General features: G+C 41.9%; 1 protein-coding gene across 2 annotated transcripts in view; it reads right to left on the reverse strand.

The window, feature by feature from the left end:
- LOC124275359 overlaps positions 1 to 25,139 on the reverse strand; it is a 50,501-nt gene that overhangs the window by 10,157 nt on the left and 15,205 nt on the right. The window contains exon 1 of one of the 2 annotated variants that reach the window (XM_046710888.1): positions 22,641 to 22,712. The exons of the other annotated variant lie outside the window; for it this stretch is intronic. Coding sequence (XP_046566844.1) covers positions 22,641 to 22,705 — 65 coding nt within the window. The 5' untranslated portion in view covers positions 22,706 to 22,712. Of the gene's footprint in view, positions 1 to 22,640; positions 22,713 to 25,139 lie in introns of those variants that run through there. 2 annotated transcript variants of the gene reach the window in all.

Here is a 25,139-nt window from a genome sequence, read left to right on the forward strand (position 1 = left end):
AAACGTTCACATACATGACAATACTGCTGTGTCGTCAGGGACGGCAAACGTTCACATACATGGCAATACTGCTGCGGGGTGTCAGGAAACACAAACGTTTACATACAGGAAAATACTCGAGAGTGCTGTCGGGAAACAGAGACGTTCACATACATGACAATACTGCTGTGTGGTGTCAGGAAACACAAACGTTCACATACATGAAACTACTCGTGCCCGGTGTCAAGAAACAAAACGGTTCACATACATGACAATACTCGAGAGTGCTGTCAGGATACACAAACGTTCACATACATGACAATACTGCTGTGTGGTGTCAGGAAACACAAACGTTCACATACATGACAATACATCTGTGTGGCGTCAGGAAACACAAGCGTTCACATACATGACAGTAATGCTGTGGGGAGTCAGGAAACACAAACGTTCACATACATGACAATACTGCTGTGTGGTGTCAGGAAACACAAACGTTCACATACACGACAATACTGCTGTGTGGTGTCAGGAAACACAAACGTTCACATACATGACAATACTGCTGTGTGGTGTCAGGAAACACAAACGTTCACATACATGACAATACTGCTGTGTGGTGTCAGGAAACACAAACGTTCATATACATGACAATACTGCTGTAGGGTGTCAGGAAACACAAACGTTCACATACATGACAATACTGCTGTGTGGTGTCAGGAAACACAAACGTTCACATAGACGAGAATACTGCTGTGTGGTGTCAGGAAACACAAACGTTCACATACATGACAATACTGCTGTGTGGTGTCAGGAAACACAAACGTTCACATACATGACAATACTGCTGTGTGGTGTCAGGAAACACAAACGTTCACATACATGACAATACTGCTGTGTGGTGTCAGGAAACACAAACGTTCACATACATGACAATACTGCTGTGTGGTGTCAGGAAACACAAACGTTCACATACATGACAATACTGTGTGGTGTCAGGAAACACAAACGTTCACATACATGACAATACTGCTGTGTGGTGTCAGGAAACACAAACGTTCACATACATGACAATACTGCTGTGTGGTGTCAGGAAACACAAACGTTCACATACATGACAATACTGCTGTGTGGTGTCAGGAAACACAAACGTTCACATACATGACAATACTGCTGTGTGGTGTCAGGAAACACAAACGTTCACATACATGACAATACTGCTGTGTGGTGTCAGGAAACACAAACGTTCACATACATGACAATACTGCTGTGTGGTGTCAGGAAACACAAACGTTCACATACATGACAATATACTGATGTGGTGTCAGGAAACACAAACGTTCACATACATGACAATACTGCTGTGTGGTGTCAGGAAACACAAACGTTCACATACATGACAATACTGCTGTGTGCTGTCAGGAAACACAAACGTTCACATACATGACAATACTGCTGTGTGGTGTCAGGAAACACAAACGTTCACATACATGACAATACTGCTGTGTGGTGTCAGGAAACACAAACGTTCACATACATGACAATACTGCTGTGTGGTGTCAGGAAACACAAACGTTCACATACATGAAAATACTCGTGTGTGGTGTCAGGAAACACAAACGTTCACATACATGACAATACTGCTGTGTGGTGTCAGGAAACACAAACGTTCACATACATGACAATACTGCTGTGTGGTGTCAGGAAACACAAACGTTCACATACATGACAATACTGCTGTGTGGTGTCAGGAAACACAAACGTTCACATATTATGACAAAACTGCTGTGTGGTGTCAGGAAACACAAACGTTCACATACATGACAATACTGCTGTGTGTGTCAGGAAACACAAACGTTCACATACATGACAATACTGCTGTGTGGTGTCAGGAAACACAAACGTTCACATACATGACAATACTGCTGTGTGGTGTCAGGAAACACAAACGTTCACATACATGACAATACTGCTGTGTGGTGTCAGGAAACACAAACGTTCACATACATGACAATACTGCTGTGTGGTGTCAGGAAACACAAACGTTCACATACATGACAATACTGCTGTGTGGTGTCAGGAAACACAAACGTTCACACATTACGACAATACTGCTGTGTGGTGTCAGGAAACACAAACGTTCACATACATGACAATACTGCTGTGTGGTGTCAGGAAACACAAACGTTCACATACATGACAATACTGCTGTGTGGTGTCAGGAAACACAAACGTTCACATACATGACAATACTCCTGTGTGGTGTCAGGAAACACAAACGTTCACATACATGACAATACTGCTGTGTGGTGTCAGGAAACACAAACGTTCACATACATGACAATACTGCTGTGTGGTGTCAGGAAACACAAACGTTCACATACATGACAATAATGCTGTGTGGTGTCAGGAAACACAAACGTTCACATACATGACAATACTGCTGTGTGGTGTCAGGAAACACAAACGTTCACATACATTACAATACTGCTGTGTGGTGTCAGGAAACACAAACGTTCACATACATGACAATACTGCTGTGTGGTGTCAGGAAACACAAACGTTCACATACATGACAATACTGCTGTGTGGTGTCAGGAAACACAAACGTTCACATACATGACAATACTGCTGTGTGGTGTCAGGAAACACAAACGTTCACATACATGACAATACTGCTGTGTGGTGTCAGGAAACACAAACGTTCACATAGACGACAATACTGCTGTGTGGTGTCAGGAAACACAAACGTTCACATACATGACAATACTGCTGTGTGGTGTCAGGAAACACAAACGTTCACATACATGACAATACTGCTGTGTGGTGTCAGGAAACACAAACGTTCACATACATGACAATACTGCTGAGTGGTGTCAGGAAACACAAACGTTCACATACATGACAATACTGCTGTGTGGTGTCAGGAAACACAAACGTTCACATACATGACAATACTGCTGTGTGGTGTCAGGAAACACAAACGTTCACATACATGACAATACTGCTGTGTGGTGTCAGGAAACACAAACGTTCACATACATGACAATACTGCTGTGTGGTGTCAGGAAACACAAACGTTCACATACATGACAATACTGCTGTGTGGTGTCAGGAAACACAAACGTTCACATACATGACAATACTGCTGTGTGGTGTCAGGAAACACAAACGTTCACATACATGACAATACTGCTGTGTGGTGTCAGGAAACACAAACGTTCACATACATGACAATACTGCTGTGTGGTGTCAGGAAACACAAACGTTCACATACATGACAATACTGCTGTGTGGTGTCAGGAAACACAAACGTTCACATACATGACAATACTGCTGTGTGGTGTCAGGAAACACAAACGTTCACATACATGAAACTGCTCGTGTGCGGTGTCAAGAAACAAAACGGTTCACATACATGACAATACTGCTGTGTGGTGTCAGGAAACACAAACGTTCACATACATGACAATACTGCTGTGTGGTGTCAGGAAACACAAACGTTCACATACATGACAATACTGCTGTGTGGTGTCAGGAAACACAAACGTTCACATACATGACAATACTGCTGTGTGGTGTCAGGAAACACAAACGTTCACATACATGACAATACTGCTGTGGGTGTCAGGAAACACAAACGTTCACATACATGACAATACTGCTGTGGGGTGTCAGGAAACACAAACGTTCACATACATGACAATACTGCTGTGTGGTGTCAGGAAACACAAACGTTCACATACATGACAATACTGCTGTGTGGTGTCAGGAAACACAAACGTTCACATACATGAAACTACTCGTGCCCGGTGTCAAGAAACACAAACGTTCACATACATGACAATACTGCTGTGTGGTGTCAGGAAACACAAACGTTCACATACATGACAATACTGCTGTGTGGTGTCAGGAAACACAAACGTTCACATACATGACAATACTGCTGTGTGGTGTCAGGAAACACAAACGTTTCACATACATGACAATACTGCTGTGTGGTGTCAGGAAACACAAACGTTCACATACATGACAATACTGCTGTGTGGTGTCAGGAAACACAAACGTTCACATACATGACAATACTGCTGTGTGGTGTCAGGAAACACAAACGTTCACATACATGACAATACTGATGTGTGGTGTCAGGAAACACAAACGTTCACATACATGACAATACTGCTGTGTGGTGTCAGGAAACACAAACGTTCAAATACATGACAATACTGCTGTGTGGTGTCAGGAAACACAGACGTTCACATACATGACAATACTGCTGTGTGGTGTCAGGAAACACAAACGTTCACATACATGACAATACTGCTGTGTGGTGTCAGGAAACACAAACGTTCACATACATGACAATACTGCTGTGTGGTGTCAGGAAACACAAACGTTCACATACATGACAATACTGCTGTGTGGTGTCAGGAAACACAAACGTTCACATACATGACAATACTGCTGTGTGGTGTCAGGAAACACAAACGTTCACATACATGACAATACTGCTGTGTGGTGTCAGGAAACACAAACGTTCACATACATGACAAACTGCTGTGTGGTGTCAGGAAACACAAACGTTCACATACATGACAATACTGCTGTGTGGTGTCAGGAAACACAAACGTTCACATACATGACAATACTGCTGTGTGGTGTCAGGAAACACAAACGTTCACATACATGACAATACTGCTGTGTGGTGTCAGGAAACACAAACGTTCACATACATGACAATACTGCTGTGTGGTGTCAGGAAACACAAACGTTCACATACACGACAATACTGCTGTGTGGTGTCAGGAAACACAAACGTTCACATACATGACAATACTGTTGTGTGGTGTCAGGAAACACAAACGTTCACATACATGACAATACTCGTGTGTGGTGTCAGGAAACACAAACGTTCACATACATGACAATACTGCTGTGTGGTGTCAGGAAACACAAACGTTCACATACACGACAATACTCGCTGTGTGGTGTCAGGAAACACAAACGTTCACATACATGACAATACTGCTGTGTGGTGTCAGGAAACATAAACGTTCAAATACATGACAATACTACTGTGTGGCGTCAGGAAACACAAACGTTCACATACATGACAATACTGCTGTGTCGTCAGGGACGGCAAACGTTCACATATATGGCAATACTGCTGCGGGGTGTCAGGAAACACAGACGTTCATATACATGAAAATACTGCTGTGTGGTGTCAGGAAACACAAACGTTCACATACATGACAATACTTCTGTGTGGTGTCAGGAAACACAAACGTTCACATACATGACAATGCTCAGGTGGTGTCAGGAAACACAAACGTTCACATACATACGACAATACTGCTGTGTGGTGTCAGGAAACACAAACGTTCACATACATGACAATACTGCTGTGTGGTGTCAGGAAACACAAACGTTCACATACATGACAATACTCGTGTGTGGTGTCAGGAAACACAAACGTTCACATACATGACAATACTGCTGTGTGGTGTCAGGAAACACAAACGTTCACATACATGACAATACTGCTGTGTGGTGTCAGGAAACACAAACGTTCACATACATGACAATACTGCTGTGTGGTGTCAGGAAACACAAACGTTCACATACATGACAATACTGCTGTGTGGTGTCAGGAAAAACAAACGTTCACATACACGAGAATACTGCTGTGTGGTGTCAGGAAACACAAACGTTCACATACATGACAATACTGCTGTGTCGTCAGGGACGGCAAACGTCAGGATACATGGTGACAATACGTGTCAGGAAACACAGACGTTCAAATACATGAAAATACTGCTGTGTGGTGTCAGGAAACACAAACGTTCACATAGATGACAATACTGCTGTGTGGTGTCAGGAAACACAAACGTTCAAATACATGACAATACTGCTGTGTGGTGTCAGGAAACACAAACGTTCACATACATGACAATACTGCTGTGTGGTGTCAGGAAACACAAACGTTCACATACATGACAATACTGCTGTGCGGTGTCAGGAAACACAAACGTTCACATACATGACAATACTGCTGTGTGGTGTCAGGAAACACAAACGTTCACATACATGACAATACTGCTGAGTGGTGTCAGGAAACACAAACGTTCACATACATGACAATACTGCTGTGTGGTGTCAGGAAACACAAACGTTCACATACATGAAAATACTCGTGTGCGGTGTCAGAAACAAAACGTTCACATACATGACAATACTGCTGTGTGGTGTCAGGAAACACAAACGTTCACATACATTACAATAATACTGCTGTGTGGTGTCAGGAAACACAAACGTTCACATACATGACAATACTGCTGTTTGCTGTCAGGAAACACAAACGTTCACATGACGACAATACTGCTGTGTGGTGTCAGGAAACACAAACGTTCACATACATGACAATACTGCTGTGTGGTGTCAGGAAACACAAACGTTCACATACACGACAATACTGCTGTGTGGTGTCAGGAAACACAAACGTTCACATACATGACAATACTGTTGTGTGGTGTCAGGAAACACAAACGTTCACATACATGAAAATACTCGTGTGCGGTGTCAAGAAAAAAAAGGTTCACATACATGACAGAACTGATGTGTGGTGTCGGGAAACACAAACTTTCACATACACGACAATACTCGTGAGTGCTGTCAGGAAACACAAACGTTCACATACATGACAATACTGCTGTGTGGTGTCAGGAAACACAAACGTTCAAATACATGACAATACTGCTGTGTGGTGTCAGGAAACACAAACGTTCACATACATGACAATACTGCTGTGTCGTCAGGGACGGCAAACGTTCACATACATGGCAATACTGCTGCGGGGTGTCAGGAAACACAGACGTTCATATACATGAAAATACTGCTGTGTGGTATCAGGAAACACAAACGTTCACATACATGACAATACTTCTGTGTTTCGTCAGGAAACACAAACGTTCACATACATGACAGTACTGCTCTGCGGTGTCAGGAAACACAAACGTTCCCATAGACGACAATACTGCTGTGTGGTGTCAGGAAACACAAACGTTCACATACATGACAATACTGCTGTGTGGTGTCAGGAAACACAAACGTTCACATACATGACAATACTGCTGTGTGGTGTCAGGAAAAACAAACGTTCACATACATGACAATACTGCTGTGTGGTGTCAGGAAACACAAACGTTCACATACATGACAATACTGCTGTGTGGTGTCAGGAAACACAAACGTTCACATACATGACAATACTGCTGTGTGGTGTCAGGAAACACAAACGTTCACATACATGACAATACTGCTGTGTGGTGTCAGGAAACACAAACGTTCACATACATGACAATACTGCTGTGTGGTGTCAGGAAACACAAACGTTCACATACATGACAATGATCGCTGTGTGGTGTCAGGAAACACAAACGTTCACATACATGACAATACTGTGTGTGTGGTGTCAGGAAACACAAACGTTCACATACATGACAATACTGCTGTGTGGTGTCAGGAAACACAAACGTTCACATACATGACAATACTGCTGTGTGGTGTCAGGAAACACAAACGTTCACATACATGACAATACTGCTGTGTGGTGTCAGGAAACACAAACGTTCACATACACGACAATACTGCTGTGTGGTGTCAGGAAACACAAACGTTCACATACATGACGATAATACTGCTGTGGTGTCAGGAAACACAAACGTTCACATACATGACAATACTGCTGTGTGGTGTCAGGAAACACAAACGTTCACATACATGACAATACTCGCTGTGTGGTGTCAGGAAACACAAACGTTCACATACATGACAATACTACTGTGTGGTGTCAGGAAACACAAACGTTCACATACATGACAATACTGCTGTGTGGTGTCAGGAAACACAAACGTTCACATACATGACAATACTGCTGTGTGGTGTCAGGAAACACAAACGTTCACATACACGACAATACTCGTGTGTGGTGTCAGGAAACACAAACGTTCACATACATGACAATACTGTGTGGTGTCAGGAAACACAAACGTTCACATACATGACAATACTGCTGTGTGGTGTCAGGAAACACAAACGTTCACATACATGACAATACTGCTGTGTGGTGTCAGGAAACACAAACGTTCACATACATGACAATACTCCTGTGTGGTGTCAGGAAACACAAACGTTCACATACATGACAATACTGCTGTGTGGTGTCAGGAAACACAAACGTTCACATACATGACAATACTGCTGTGTGGTGTCAGGAAACACAAACGTTCACATACATGACAATACTGCTGTGTGGTGTCAGGAAACACAAACGTTCACATACATGACAATACTGCTGTGTGGTGTCAGGAAACACAAACGTTCACATACATGACAATACTCGCGTGTGGTGTCAGGAAACACAAACGTTCACATACATGACAATACTGCTGTGTGGTGTCAGGAAACACAAACGTTCACATACATGACAATACTGCTGTGTGGTGTCAGGAAACACAAACGTTCACATACATGACAATACTGCTGTGTGGTGTCAGGAAACACAAACGTTCACATACATGACAATACTGCTGTGTGGTGTCAGGAAACACAAACGTTCACATACATGACAATACTGCTGTGTGGTGTCAGGAAACACAAACGTTCACATATTACGACAATACTGCTGTGTGGTGTCAGGAAACAAACGTTCACATACATGACAATACTGCTGTGTGGTGTCAGGAAACACAAACGTTCACATACATGACAATACTGCTGTGTGGTGTCAGGAAACACAAACGTTCACATACATGACAATACTGCTGTGTGGTGTCAGGAAACACAAACGTTCACATACATGACAATACTGCTGTGTGGTGTCAGGAAACACAAACGTTCACATACATGACAATACTGCTGTGTGGTGTCAGGAAACACAAACGTTCACATACATGACAATACTGCTGTGTGGTGTCAGGAAACACAAACGTTCACATACATGACAATACTGCTGTGTGGTGTCAGGAAACACAAACGTTCACATACATGACAATACTGCTGTGTGGTGTCAGGAAACACAAACGTTCACATACATGACAATACTGCTGTGTGGTGTCAGGAAACACAAACGTTCACATACATGACAATACTGCTGTGTGGTGTCAGGAAACACAAACGTTCACATACATGACAATACTGCTGTGTGGTGTCAGGAAACACAAACGTTCACATACATGACAATACTGCTGTGTGGTGTCAGGAAACACAAACGTTCACATACATGACAATACTGCTGTGTGGTGTCAGGAAACACAAACGTTCACATACATGACAATACTGCTGTGTGGTGTCAGGAAACACAAACGTTCACATACATGACAATACTGCTGTGTGGTGTCAGGAAACAAAAACGTTCACATACATGACAATACTGCTGTGTGGTGTCAGGAAACACAAACGTTCACATACATGACAATACTGCTGTGTGGTGTCAGGAAACACAAACGTTCACATACATGACAATACTGCTGTGTGGTGTCAGGAAACACAAACGTTCACATACACGACAATACTGCTGTGTGGTGTCAGGAAACACAAACGTTCACATACATGACAATACTGCTGTGTGGTGTCAGGAAACACAAACGTTCACATACATGACAATACTGCTGTGTGGTGTCAGGAAACACAAACGTTCACATACATGACAATACTGCTGTGTGGTGTCAGGAAACACAAACGTTCACATACATGACAATACTGCTGTGTGGTGTCAGGAAACACAAACGTTCACATACATGACAATACTGCTGTGTGGTGTCAGGAAACACAAACGTTCACATACATGACAATACTGCTGTGTGGTGTCAGGAAACACAAACGTTCACATACATACATGACAATACTGCTGTGTGGTGTCAGGAAACACAAACGTTCACATACATGACAATACTGCTGTGTGGTGTCAGGAAACACAAACGTTCACATACATGACAATACTGCTGTGTGGTGTCAGGAAACACAAACGTTCACATACATGACAATACTGCTGTGTGGTGTCAGGAAACACAAACGTTCACATACATGACAATACTGCTGTGTGGTGTCAGGAAACACAAACGTTCACATACATGACAATACTGCTGTGTGGTGTCAGGAAACACAAACGTTCACATACATGACAATACTGCTGTGTGGTGTCAGGAAACACAAACGTTCACATACATGACAATACTGCTGTGTGGTGTCAGGAAACACAAACGTTCACATACATGACAATACTGCTGTGTGGTGTCAGGAAACACAAACGTTCACATACATGACAATACTGCTGTGTGGTGTCAGGAAACACAAACGTTCACATACATGACAATATACTGCTGTGTGGTGTCAGGAAACACAAACGTTCACATACATGACAATACTGCTGTGTGGTGTCAGGAAACACAAACGTTCACATACATGACAATACTGCTGTGTGGTGTCAGGAAACACAAACGTTCACATACATGACAATACTGCTGTGTGGTGTCAGGAAACACAAACGTTCACATACATGACAATACTGCTGTGTGGTGTCAGGAAACACAAACGTTCACATACATGACAATACTGCTGTGTGGTGTCAGGAAACACAAACGTTCACATACATGACAATACTGCTGTGTGGTGTCAGGAAACACAAACGTTCACATACATGACAATACTGCTGTGTGGTGTCAGGAAACACAAACGTTCACATACATGACAATACTGCTGTGTGGTGTCAGGAAACACAAACGTTCACATACATGACAATACTCCTGTGTGGTGTCAGGAAACACAAACGTTCACATACATGACAATACTGCTGTGTGGTGTCAGGAAACACAAACGTTCACATACATGACAATACTGCTGTGTGGTGTCAGGAAACACAAACGTTCACATACATGACAATACTCCTGTGTGGTGTCAGGAAACACAAACGTTCACATACATGACAATACTGCTGTGTGGTGTCAGGAAACACAAACGTTCACATACATGACAATACTGCTGTGTGGTGTCAGGAAACACAAACGTTCACATACATGACAATACTGCTGTGTGGTGTCAGGAAACACAAACGTTCACATACATGACAATACTGCTGTGTGGTGTCAGGAAACACAAACGTTCACATACATGACAATACTGCTGTGTGGTGTCAGGAAACACAAACGTTCACATACATGACAATACTGCTGTGTGGTGTCAGGAAACACAAACGTTCACATACATGACAATACTGCTGTGTGGTGTCAGGAAACACAAACGTTCACATACATGACAATACTGCTGTGTGGTGTCAGGAAACACAAACGTTCACATACATGACGACAATACTGCTGTGTGGTGTCAGGAAACACAAACGTTCACATACATGACAATACTGCTGTGTGGTGTCAGGAAACACAAACGTTCACATACATGACAATACTGCTGTGTGGTGTCAGGAAACACAAACGTTCACATACATGACAATACTGCTGTGTGGTGTCAGGAAACACAAACGTTCACATACATGACAATACTGCTGTGTGGTGTCAGGAAACACAAACGTTCACATACATGACAATACTGCTGTGTGGTGTCAGGAAACACAAACGTTCACATACATGACAATACTCCTGTGTGATGTCAGGAAACACAAACGTTCACATATACATGACAATACTCGTGCGTGGTGTCAGGAAACACAAACGTTCACATACATGACAATACTGCTGTGTGGTGTCAGGAAACACAAACGTTCACATACATGACAATACTGCTGTGTGGTGTCAGGAAACACAAACGTTCACATACATGACAATACTGCTGTGTGGTGTCAGGAAACACAAACGTTCACATACATGACAATACTGCTGTGTGGTGTCAGGAAACACAAACGTTCACATACATGACAATACTGCTGTGTGGTGTCAGGAAACACAAACGTTCACATACATGACAATACTGCTGTGTGGTGTCAGGAAACACAAACGTTCACATACATGACAATACTGATGTGTGGTGTCAGGAAACACAAACGTTCACATACATGACAATACTGCTGTGTGGTGTCAGGAAACACAAACGTTCACATACATGACAATACTGCTGTGTGGTGTCAGGAAACACAAACGTTCACATACATGACAATACTGCTGTGTGGTGTCAGGAAACACAAACGTTCACATACATGACAATACTGCTGTGTGGTGTCAGGAAACACAAACGTTCACATACATGACAATACTGCTGTGTGGTGTCAGGAAACACAAACGTTCACATACATGACAATACTGCTGTGTGGTGTCAGGAAACACAAACGTTCACATACATGACAATACTGCTGTGTGGTGTCAGGAAACACAAACGTTCACATACATGACAATACTGCTGTGTGGTGTCAGGAAACACAAACGTTCACATACACGACAATACTGCTGTGTGGTGTCAGGAAACACAAACGTTCACATACATGACAATACTGCTGTGTGGTGTCAGGAAACACAAACGTTCACATACATGACAATACTGCTGTGTGGTGTCAGGAAACACAAACGTTCACATACATGACAATACTGCTGTGTGGTGTCAGGAAACACAAACGTTCACATACATGACAATACTGCTGTGTGGTGTCAGGAAACACAAACGTTCACATACATGACAATACTACTGTGTGGTGTCAGGAAACACAAACGTTCACATACATGACAATACTGCTGTGTGGTGTCAGGAAACACAAACGTTCACATACATGACAATACTGCTGTGTGGTGTCAGGAAACACAAACGTTCACATACATGACAATACTGCTGTGTGGTGTCAGGAAACACAAACGTTCACATACATGACAATACTCCTGTGTGGTGTCAGGAAACACAAACGTTCACATACATGACAATACTGCTGTGTGGTGTCAGGAAACACAAACGTTCACATACGTAACAATACTGCTGTGTGGTGTCAGGAAACACAAACGTTCACATACATGACAATACTGCTGTGTGGTGTCAGGAAACACAAACGTTCACATACATGACAATACTGCTGTGTGGTGTCAGGAAACACAAACGTTCACATACACATGACAATACTGCTGTGTGGTGTCAGGAAACACAAACGTTCACATACATGACAATACTGCTGTGTGGTGTCAGGAAACACAGACGTTCACATACATGACAATACTGCTGTGTGGTGTCAGGAAACACAAACGTTCACATTACATGATAATACTACTGTGGTGGTGTCAGGAAACACAAACGTTCACATACATGACAATACTGCTGTGTGGTGTCAGGAAACACAAACGTTCACATACATGACAATACTGCTGTGTGGTGTCAGGAAACACAAACGTTCACATACATGACAATACTGCTGTGTGGTGTCAGGAAACACAAACGTTCACATACATGACAATACTGCTGTGTGGTGTCAGGAAACACAAACGTTCACATACATGACAATACTGCTGTGTGGTGTCAGGAAACACAAACGTTCACATACATGACAATACTGCTGTGTGGTGTCAGGAAACACAAACGTTCACATACATGACAATACTGCTGTGTGGTGTCAGGAAACACAAACGTTCACATACATGACAATACTGCTGTGTGCTGTCAGGAAACACAAACGTTCACATACATGACAATACTGCTGTGTGGTGTCACGAAACACAAACGTTCACATACATGAAAATACTCGTGTGTGGTGTCAGGAAACACAAACGTTCACATACATGACAATACTGCTGTGTGGTGTCAGGAAACACAAACGTTCACATACATGACAATACTGCTGTGTGGTGTCAGGAAACACAAACGTTCACATACATGACAATACTGCTGTATGGTGTCAGGAAACACAAACGTTCACATAGACGATGGGTGTCAATACAACGCTGTGTGGTGTCAGGAAACACAAACGTTCACATTGACATGAGAATACTGCTGTGTGGTGTCAGGAAACACAAACGTTCACATACATGACAATACTGTTGTGGTGTCAGGAAATGGCAAACGTTCACATACATGACAATACTGCTGTGGTGTCAGGAAAAACAGACGTTCAAATACATGAAAATACTGCTGTGTGGCGTCAGGAAACACAAACGTTCACATACATGACAATACTGCTGTGTGGTGTCAGGATACACAAACGTTCACATACATGACAATACTGCTGTGTGGTGTCAGGAAACACAAACGTTCACATACATGAAAATACTGCTGTGTGGTGTCAGGAAACACAAACGTTCACATACATCACAATACTGCTGTGTTGTCAGGGACACAAACGTTCACATACATGGCAATACTGCTGTGTGGTGTCAGGAAACACAAACGTTCACATACATGACAATACTGCTGTGTGGTGTCAGGAAACACAAACGTTCACATACATGACAATACTGCTGTGTGGTGTCAGGAAACGCAAACGTTCACATACATGACAATACTGCTGTGTGGTGTCCGGAAACACAAACGTTCACATACATGACAATACTGCTGTGTGGTGTCAGGAAACACAAACGTTCACATACATGACATTACTGCTGTGTGGAGTCAGGAAACACAGACGTTCACAAACATGACAATACTGCTGTGTGGTGTCAGAAAAAACAAACGTTCACATACATCACAATACTGCTGTGTGGTGTTAGGAAACACAGACGTTCACATACACGAAAATACTGCTGTGTGGTGTCAGAAGAAACAAACGTTCCCATAGACGAAAATACTGCTGGGTGGTGTCAGGAAACACAAACGGTTCACATACATGACAAAACTGATGTGTGGTGTCGGGAAACACAAACGTTCACATACATGACAATACTTGAGAGTGCTGTCCGGAAACACAAACGTTCACATACATGACAATACTGCTGTATGGTGTCAGGAAACACAAACGTTGACATACCTGACAATACTGCTGTGTGGTGTCAGAAAAAACAAACGTTCCAATTGATGAGAATACTGCTGGGTTGTGTCAGGAAATACAAACGTTCACATACATGACAATACTGTTGTGTCGTCAGGGACGGCAAACGTTCACATACATGGCAACACTGCTGCGGGGTGTCAGGAAACACAGACGTTTAAATACATGGAAATACTGCTGTGTCGCGTCTGGAAACACAAACGTTTACATACATGACAATACTGCTGTGTGGTGTCAGGAAACACAAACGTTCACATACATGACAATACTGCTGTGTGCTGTCAGGAAACACAAACGTTCCCATAGACGAGAATACTGCTGTGTGGTGTCAGGATACACAAACGTTGACATACATCACAATACTGCTGTGTTGTCAGGGACGGCAAACGTTCACATACATGGCAATACTGCTGTGTGGTGTCAGGAAACACAAACGTTCACATACATGACAATACTGCTGTGTGGTGTTAGGAAACACAAACGTTCACATACATGACAATACTGCTGTGTGGTGTTAGGAAACGCAAACGTTCACATACATGACAATACTGCTGTGTGGTGTCAGGAAACACAAACGTTCACATACATGAAAATACTGCTGTGTGGTGTCAGGAAACACAAACGTTCACATACATGACAGTAATGCTGTGCGGAGTCAGGAAACACAGACGTTAACATACATGACAATACTGCTGTGTGGTGTCAGAAAAAACAAACGTTCACATACATCACAATACTGCTGTGTGGTGTTAGGAAACACAGACGTTCACATACACGAAAATACTGCTGTGTGGTGTCAGAAGAAACAAACGTTCCCATAGACGAAAATACTGCTGGGTGGTGTCAGGAAACACAAACGTTCACATACATGGCAATACTGCTGCGGGGTGTCAGGGAACACAGACGTTCAAATACACGAAAATACTGCTGTGTGGTGTCCGGAAACACAAACGTTCACATACATGACAATACTGCTGTGTGGTGTCCGGAAACACAAACGTTCACATACATGACAATACTGCTGTGTGGTGTCAGGAAACACAGACGTTCACAGACATGACAATACTGCTGTGTGGTGTCAGGAAACACAAACGTTCACATACATGAAACTACTCGTGTACGGTGTGAAAAAAGAAAAAGGTTCACATACATGACATTACTGCTGTGTGCTGTCAGGAAACACAGACGTTCACATACATCACAATACTGCTGTGTGGTGTCAGGAAACACAAACGTTCACATACATGAAACTACTCGTGTGTGGTGTCAGGAAACACAGACGTTCACATACATGACGTAATGTTATCAAATGCAACATGTAAAGATAACTGGTTCGTTAAAGTGAAGCCCTTTTCTCTCTCCATTTTCAACATAACCTCAATCAAAAGTGTTTAGTTTCTGTTCAGCCCGACTTGGCCCTTAAACGCAACTTAAAAGCAACTTAAACCTCACACATGTATCTTGAAATGTGTTTATATCCATAGATTAGTATTATATCTACCTACATATCACTTCACAGAGTCTCAAAGCGTAGTATTTGAAGCAAACACCTTGCTGAAAGTGAAGCTGTGTTTTCTACATATTCTCAACAAAGACACTGTATCACAAGCGTTCGGTCAGTCTTGGCTCGGGCTTTCAAAAACATTTGTGTTTAATTCCATGGATTAATATTATATCAACCTAAATATCACCGTGTGATGTTACAAAATGCCACATGTAAAGAAAACTGCTCTGTCAAAGTGAAGCCCTTTTCTTTTTCCATTCACAACATAGCCTCAATCAAAAGTGTTTAGTCGCTGTTCAGCCCGACTTGGCCCGTGCTCTCAAAAACAACCTAAACCTTACACATGTATCCTGATTTCTGTCTATATCTCTAGAATAGAGTTATATCTACCTAAGTACGTCTTTATAGAGTCACAAAGCGTTGTATTTAAAGCAAACACGTGGCTTAAAGTGAAGCCCTATTTTCTATACATTCTCAACAACCACACAGTATCACAGTCATGCTTTTGGTCCGGCTTGGCAGGGCTCTCAAACGCACCTTATACCTCACACATGTATCTTGAAATGTGTTTAAATCCATAGAGTGGTATTATATCTACCTAAATATCACTTTGTAATGTTATCAAATGAAACATGTAAAGATAACTGGTTCGTTAAAGTGAAGCCCTTTTCTCTCTCCATTCTCAACATAGCCTCAATCAAAAGTGTTTGGTCTCTGTTCAGCCCGATTTGGCCCGTGCTGTCTAAAGCAACTGAAACCTCACACATGTATCTTGAAATGTGTTTAAATCCATAGATTAGTATTATATCTACCTACATATCACTTCACAGAGTCTCAAGGCGTAGTATTTGAAGCAAAAACGTTGCTCAAAGTGAAGCCCTAATTTCTATACATTCTCAACAACCACACAGTATCACAAGCTTTCGGTCCGGCTTCGCCCGGGCTTTCAAACACATCTTATACCTCACAGATGTATCTTGAAATGTGTTTAAATCCATAGATTAGTATTATATCTACCTACATATCACTTCACAGAGTCTCAAAGCGTAGTATTTGAAGCAAACACGTTGCTCAAAGTGAAGCCCTAATTTCTATACATTCTCAACAACCACACATTATCACAAGCTTTCGGTCCGGCTTCGCCCGGGCTTTCAAACACATCTTATACCTCACAGATGTATCTTGAAATGTGTTTAAATCCATAGATTGGTATTATATCTACCTAAATATCACTTTGTAATGTTAACAAATGCAACATGTAAAGATAACTGCTCCGTTAAATTGAAGCCCTTTTCTCTCTCATTTCTCAACATAGCCTCAATCAAAAGTGTTTGGTCTCTGATCAGCCCGGTTCCCCCATGATGTCAAAAACAACTTAAACCTCACACATGTATCCTGATGTGTGTTTAAATCCATAGATTAGTGTTATATCTACCTACATATCACTTCAGAGTCTCAAAGCGTAGTATTTAAATAAAAAGCCGATATTATGAAGGGAAAGGGAAAGAAAAGAAAAACAGTTACACTTGAGTTTATTAGTGATAGGCGTTAGAGTTATAACTAAATAGTAATTATGAAAATGTTGGGCCTATGGTTGAGGGTGGGGGGTGGGGGTGGGGGAGGAGATTATAAGGAAGTATAGCATAGTGGGCATGTAGGTGAATGCAGGTAAGCTGCATAATTAGTATAAGGGGATTTAATAAAGAAACAAAAATGGGTTACGTTGGTGGGGGGTGGGGATGGGGGGTGAGGAGGGAGCGAAGAAGGCTGTGGATAAGGGGCCGTGGCTGCTTGGTGAAGATTGCAGGTAAGCTGGCGGAGGTGGGTGGCCTTGACCTTGTGTTAGAGAGGTTGGACTGCTTTGTTTACAAATTAAGTGGAGTGTGATTGGTTGGGGGTGGGCGCGGAACTCGTAGCGGATTTAGAGCACTATGGATGAATGAAGTTGACTCCCAGGTCTAAATGTACAGGCATGTGCTGGTGATAGAATGATAGTATGGATAAGTGAAATTTTGACGCCTGTTCTAAATATGTAAGCTAGAAGTTAGTGGTAATGAGAGGGTTTGTTTGGGAGGTTTTAAATTTTATGGAGTAGGTTAGAGTTTTGTAGGAAAGTGGCTATGGCATGGAAGATATTGGGCTGCTACTGCCCAGCTCGGCCATTTTTATATGGATGCATTTGGAGAAAGCTAGGCGAGACACTGTGGATTTAATGAAAACATACTTCTCCCACTGCTCTCTCTAATGCTTCTATTGTCTGTATGCGTGTTCAGGAAAACAGGATTATCTGAAACGCTTGAAGTTTACAACATCCGGAAACGGCATCTCCGAGTAACCTTTGGCGAAGCTCTCACAGTGAAAACAATGTTCTCCCGAGCCTGAGCTGGGCACATAGTGTCATTGCCGTGGATGTGTTTTCATACTTTCGTATGTTCAAATTATATAACGACAAATGTCTCATTTTTAGCGTTTCTAATTTAGTCAGTGATTACATGCCCCTCTGTGATAAACGGGGCGGTGGGGAAGCCTAATGGTTAAAGCGTTGGCTCGTCACGCCGAAGATCCGGGTTCGAATCCCCACATGGGTACAATGTGTGAAGCCCATTTCTGGTGTCCCCCGCCGTGATGTTGCTGGAATATTGCTAAAAGCGGCGTGAAACCAAACTCAGTCAGTCAGTCTGTGATAAATGTTATGAAGAAACGGTGGAGTAATAATCAATAACACTGAAGGCCCCTGAACGGTAATTAAGGGCAACAATGGAGTAAGTTAATTGATTCACAACACCTAGCTGATGGCATTTAGACAAGGGGGCAATTAAGCAAGCTGGATACAGGTGTAATTAACAGGTGTATTAATTTCATTAGCCCGCACAGAGACAGATTGAACACCGGGCTTCACTTTAAGCAACGTGTTAGATTCAAATACATGTACAAAGCTTTGAGCCTCAATAAAGAATTATTTAGGTAGATATAATGCCAATCTATGGATTTAAACACATTTCAAGATGCATCTGTGAGGTTTAAGGTGCGTTGAGCGCCCGTGCCAAGCCGTACCGAAAGCTTGTTATACTGTGTCTTTGTTGAGAATGTATAGAAAATCGGGCTTCACTTTGAGCAACGTTTTTATGGATATAAACACAGTTCAAAATACATGTGTGTGAGGATTAAGGTGTTTTTGACAGCACGGGCCAAGTCGGGCTGAACAGCGACTAAACACTTTTGATTGAGGCTATGTTATAAATGGAGAGAGAAAAGGGCTTCCCTTTGACGGAGCAGTTTTCTTTACATGTGGCATTTTGCAACATCACACAGTAATATTTAGGTAGATATAATACTAATCTATAGATTTAAACACAAATCAGGATACATGTGTGTGGTGAAGGTTGTTTTTGAAAGCCCGAGCTAAGGCTGGCCGAACGCTTGTGATACAGTGTCTTTGTTGTGAATATGTAGAAAAGAGAGCTTCACTTTCAGCCACGTGTTTGCTTCAAATACAACGCTTTGAGACTCTATAAAGACGTACTTAGGTAGATATAACTCTATTCTAGAGATATAGACAGAAATCAGTTTTTGCTTCAAATACTACGCTTTGTGACTCTGTAAAGTGATATGTAGGTACATATATTACTAATCTATGGATATAAACACATTTCAAGATACATGTGTGAAGGTTTAGGTTGGTTTTGACAGCACGGGCCAAGTCGGGCCGAACAGAGACTAAACACTTTTGATTGCGGATGTTTGCCCTAAATCGTTGGAAATGGAGAGAGAAAGGGGCTTCACTTTTACTTTACTTTATGAAGTGGTATTTAGGTAGACATAATACCATTTTGTCTTTCATGTATATTAGTAAATATAAGCATATGCATACGCGCTGGCTATCTGATTTGGACTGGTATTGTTTACAATGAAAACACATAAGGATTTTTGTGTTTGTTAATGCATACTTTATTTGATCCTTCATAACATATTACAAAATGTTGTGATTTCAAATATTTCTTTTAATATACATAATCATGTCATTTTTGCCCACTGACACTCTCCGATATCCACGTCTCTTTAACATAAACATCCTGTGCTCATTCAGCATGAGACAATAAAGGTTAATTAGGGAACCCCAATATCTTAATAAGGAAAGAAAAGCAGTCAAAACACTGTCACTTCCTGCCCAGGACCCCAAGATGTCACACGCTAAGAGAAGTAAGCAACCTTCCCCCATAGACATATCAAGGAAAACACATAACAACATGACGGTGTGTTTTCTACGTGAATCTCGGTATGTAGTCATTGTTGTTTTTGTGGGGTTTTTTTCACCATTAACTATACATTTTCAATCAAACTATGCATTTGTGAAGGCAGGAAGAGTATCGACCCAAATGTGAAGGTTTCGTTTTAATATTCTGCAATCCATTTTTAGTATTACCCGGTGGCCCGGCCCGGCCCGACTTTTAGGCCATCCCAAGTTAAACACAATAGACGACCATATTTCCACCGCACTCACTGACAATACAATCTCAGAGGAAGAATTTCGTTTGGTCCTCTCTGAACTCGCAAAATATCACAGAATGAAACAAAAGATTCGTTCCAAGTCTCGTAAAAGCACTGCCATCAGCGAAGACGAGAAAAAAAAGTAAAAAGAACAAGGGTTACAACAAGCCCAACAAGCTTTCATTACGAAAACCAAAGAAATCAAAGGAGATTGACATTACATTGTTCCGCTGAGATCAACATTGTATAGGGCGGTCACAATAGTGTGACACGTGACCAGGAAAATGCTGATTCGCGGTCATAGTGACCAGGAACTTGGCTGGGGATTCAAAAGTGGTATACACACTAGCGGAGAGAGATAAGGGACTGACAAAAGCTTTATTTATGAAATAGAACTTTACAGTCTTTTGTTGGAAGTGATCTCGTACCCCTGTTATGTATATTACTGAGGACAGAGTGTCTATATTCGCCTGGTATCTTATCAAACATTTCACGACCGACGGAAGTAGGAAGTGTTTACGCTTGGGGGCCAAGGTCGCCCAAGTCAAAGCAGTGATCTTATTGGTTGATCAGTACACGCCTCAGGATTGGATTGACATGTGTGGAGGTATCTTCCAGTGACAGGCTCAGCTTCCGTGCGTGAATGTAACATACGTGTTTTGCAATAATCGATAAAAAAATCATGATATCGATTTAGATATTTGTATGGCAAAATATACTAACCGCTAGATAGGTATCGAAGTGTAACCGTCAACTTCAATCCGGCTGGAAGGCATTCTCGCATATTAAAAAAAATGGTGTCCTCCTTTTTGATCTTTGGCTCGACTTTCAATAAAAGATCCTGAAAACTTTCTTTTCCCATGCAAAATTTTTTTGGGTACGACGGTTCATCTTCAGTTTCAAGTTTCGTATTAATAACGAGATGGCCGTATGCTCCTTGCAGATCGCGACGGAGAATCCAGTCTTTCGTCCAACAACTTCTCTTTTTCTTCGCTTTGGCATTGCCGTCTTCTTCACATAAAATCGCGCAGCAGATAACTGCTGCTACGTCTGCTTCGGACATTTTGATGCCATGGAAACAGAATACCGCGAGATATTATGAGATCGACACTAGTATCGGCAGATCGAGAGAGGTAGCAAATCGATCGGTCGATATTAGTTACAAGCACCGAACATGTTGTACAATGTATGGAAATCGACAGGTCGTTACGACATGCCGACCCGTGTGAGTCGCACTTAAGAGGTAATTTAGCGCTCACAGTGACGGGAGGGAACTGCCTGGGAGATGAACGGTTGGCGGAGGGGGGTGCGTGTATGTAGCGGTGAAGGGGGAGTGTGACAATGCATTACGTCTGTTATGTGAGAAGGCGGCAAGTATAGCTCGCGTCACGAACGACTTAGAACCTGGTTTAGACCGGCCTACTTGGACAGGCGCCAGCCTCACATTGCACATATCTGTGTGCTATAACCTACTATTCCCCAGGAATTGAAAGCGATGATTGTCCTAGAAACAATTATTCCCCAAGAATTGAAGGCGGTGCCTGAACTACTGCTGAAGACAAGCCAAGGCTCGCAATCTACAATATATATCCCTACCATATAACATACAAACAAAATGCCACTCTGTTAAAGTATAATAATAATAATCTCTCTTTCGGACACAATTTGATGTAGAGGGATAAGCTAGTATCTACGAGTGTGAACACTCACGATGTGTAGCATCTGTACATCTGACGTTCCTCTTCAGGAGCACAAGCAGTCGACAAAACAGACATGGAAAAATATATCATGGGAAACAATAGCGGTACACTATTTCACAGAAAACAATCCAGTTACAATTAGACCTACCTGGGTCCCTAGCACTCATCCAGGGAACATGTCACGTGTAAATGGATCAGCCAATCAACTAGCCAGTTGGTGTGTTTCAACATGGGAATATATAACAGCTCTTGAACAGGGAAGTTATTAAGACTTCGAGAGTGCACTTTGCCGGTGTCTCCAAGAGAAAGACAGCAAATCTAGACAGCCATGGCGTCTGCGTCCGCGAAGGATCCGACACTATCAGAATTGAAGAAGATTAGCACAGCCTCAGATATAAAGGTAAGCCCGGCTATTTCAATATGTTTATACGTTTATGAATGAATTTGAAATTAAAAGCTGATCTCCATATTCCTTGATAAACATTTGAAAATATTCTGCTGATATTTGACAATCTGCCATCTGAGTATGTTTACATACTAAGATTGTGAGTTGGGGAGGACTCACGTTTGTCAGGCCAGGGAGACACAAAATTCAACTCATTTTGACTTAATTCAGCCAGGGAGACTATATAACAGGGAGTGGTCACTCCTCGAAAAGCCCCTTAGCGTATGCCTCGGCTCGTCACGTGACCAGTGTAGCCAATATGGCGGCAGCGTAGGTTTTAAGATTGAGCCGGATTTATATTCAACATCTGATTACATTCGCTGAGTGTTGTGACAACTAAAAGCCTACATGTAGAGGATAAGTTACCTATTCTGTCACTTCATTTTAAGTCAAATAATTGTTATTAGTGACAGTATTAGTACAGTAGATTTGTAGTAAAGTTTCAAGTCGGCATGTTGTAGCTCACTGGCTTCAATTCTCGGTACACAGCGAAGAAAGCCTAAATTCTATCGCTAAAACCTTCTTTCACATATTCGTTTAATTTTTAGAAGGGAATTATACCGTTGGTTGAAAGGTGTTTGCAAGTAATAGTGATAGTTTTATAACAAAAAATATTTGTTAGGATGTATTTGAGGTGTGTGAAAAATATGCCATATCGCCGATCTGCCTTTGAAATACTAGACTACAGGGCGTTGTTTGAGTGTTTCTAGTTATCGTTCTAAAACTTCTTTCACATACACCTTTAATTTTTATGAGGGAAATATACCATCAGGTGATAGGTGTTTACAAGTAATAGTGATAGTTTTATAATTTAATATTTTTTGTTAGGGTTGTTGTGCGGGTGTGTTCCGCATTGTGCAGAATTAGGACTTTTTGTAGTACCCGGAAGTAGATTAGACTTGAAAGTTAAAAACACGTGTAGAATAGTTTAGCTATTAGGATCTATATAGGTTGTATCATACGTGCAAGCAGGCTGCTTCGCTTTACTGGCGCTGTGACTGTCGAATCACGGGGATTCGTGTGCTTTGGTTATTTTCGCATTTTGATTTATTTTGGAGTTCGAGTCGGGCGCGTTTGTGACACGTGGTTGTGACTGTGAGCTAATGCTCATACTGCTTAGCCAGAGGTGAACTGTGGTACTTTGGCTCGATATTTTGAGTGGTATCGTGTTTTAAATTGTGCGGAAGGGTTTTGTTCTTATCGTTCACCGTTTTGACAGTGGTTTTTATGTCAGCTTTGTGATTTTTTAGAACTGAAATTTTGGTTTATGTGTGGACATCGCTGGCGTCTGGCATACGCATGGTTTTGGCGACTGAGTTCAGATTGGCTTCGTTTGGGTTTTCATTCAGTTCTTAAGTGACTATTGGATGAGAGTGGTGGAACTGCTTTGTATGATTTACCCGCTGAAGGTTTCACGACTGAATTTTAGACAGTATTGCCATTTTTATCCTGGGCTGTGATTGGCATTTGATTAACGCCGCAGTTGCATGACAGCCATTTGACCCGGGTGATTGATACGTTTGCTATTTGTAGAAGAGTAATTTTGTTTGTCCCTCATACCCGCGACTGTTGAATTGACGATTATCATTATTGAATCACAATTTGTGCACTATTTTTGTTTTGAGGTAGTGTCAATATCGCAACCTCCATGATGCTGGTGTACATTAACTCATTAGGGCCGAGAAACGCATATATGGGGCAAATTAATCAGCTCCTCACAGCGAGTGACGTGTTTATGGGGCAGGTAATTAGCAGTTTCTCACAGCGAGAGCCCCATACAGTCGTCAACAGAAAGCACCTCTTATTCAGCGAGAGACGCACATGTGTGTTGTACTTTTAAAAATCGCACTGTACATATTAGTTCAACCAATTTAGCAGTACTGAGCAAATGTTAGCTTTTCTTACCAGAGAACCCACCTTTAGTATCAATCAGAAGAAGTATTAAAAGTGTTTTGATAACAATTGCTAATCATTATCATAGGCTTGTACAGCGTTTAGCAAATGAACGCATGTCGGCGAGAAAGGGGATTATGATGTTTTTACAGAGGTAAGTGCCTGGTACTC

The sequence above is a fragment of the Haliotis rubra genome, unplaced genomic scaffold (genome assembly GCF_003918875.1).
Source record: "Haliotis rubra isolate DU_JTF1 unplaced genomic scaffold, ASM391887v1 Scf1046, whole genome shotgun sequence".
Lineage (NCBI taxonomy): Eukaryota > Metazoa > Mollusca > Gastropoda > Lepetellida > Haliotidae > Haliotis > Haliotis rubra.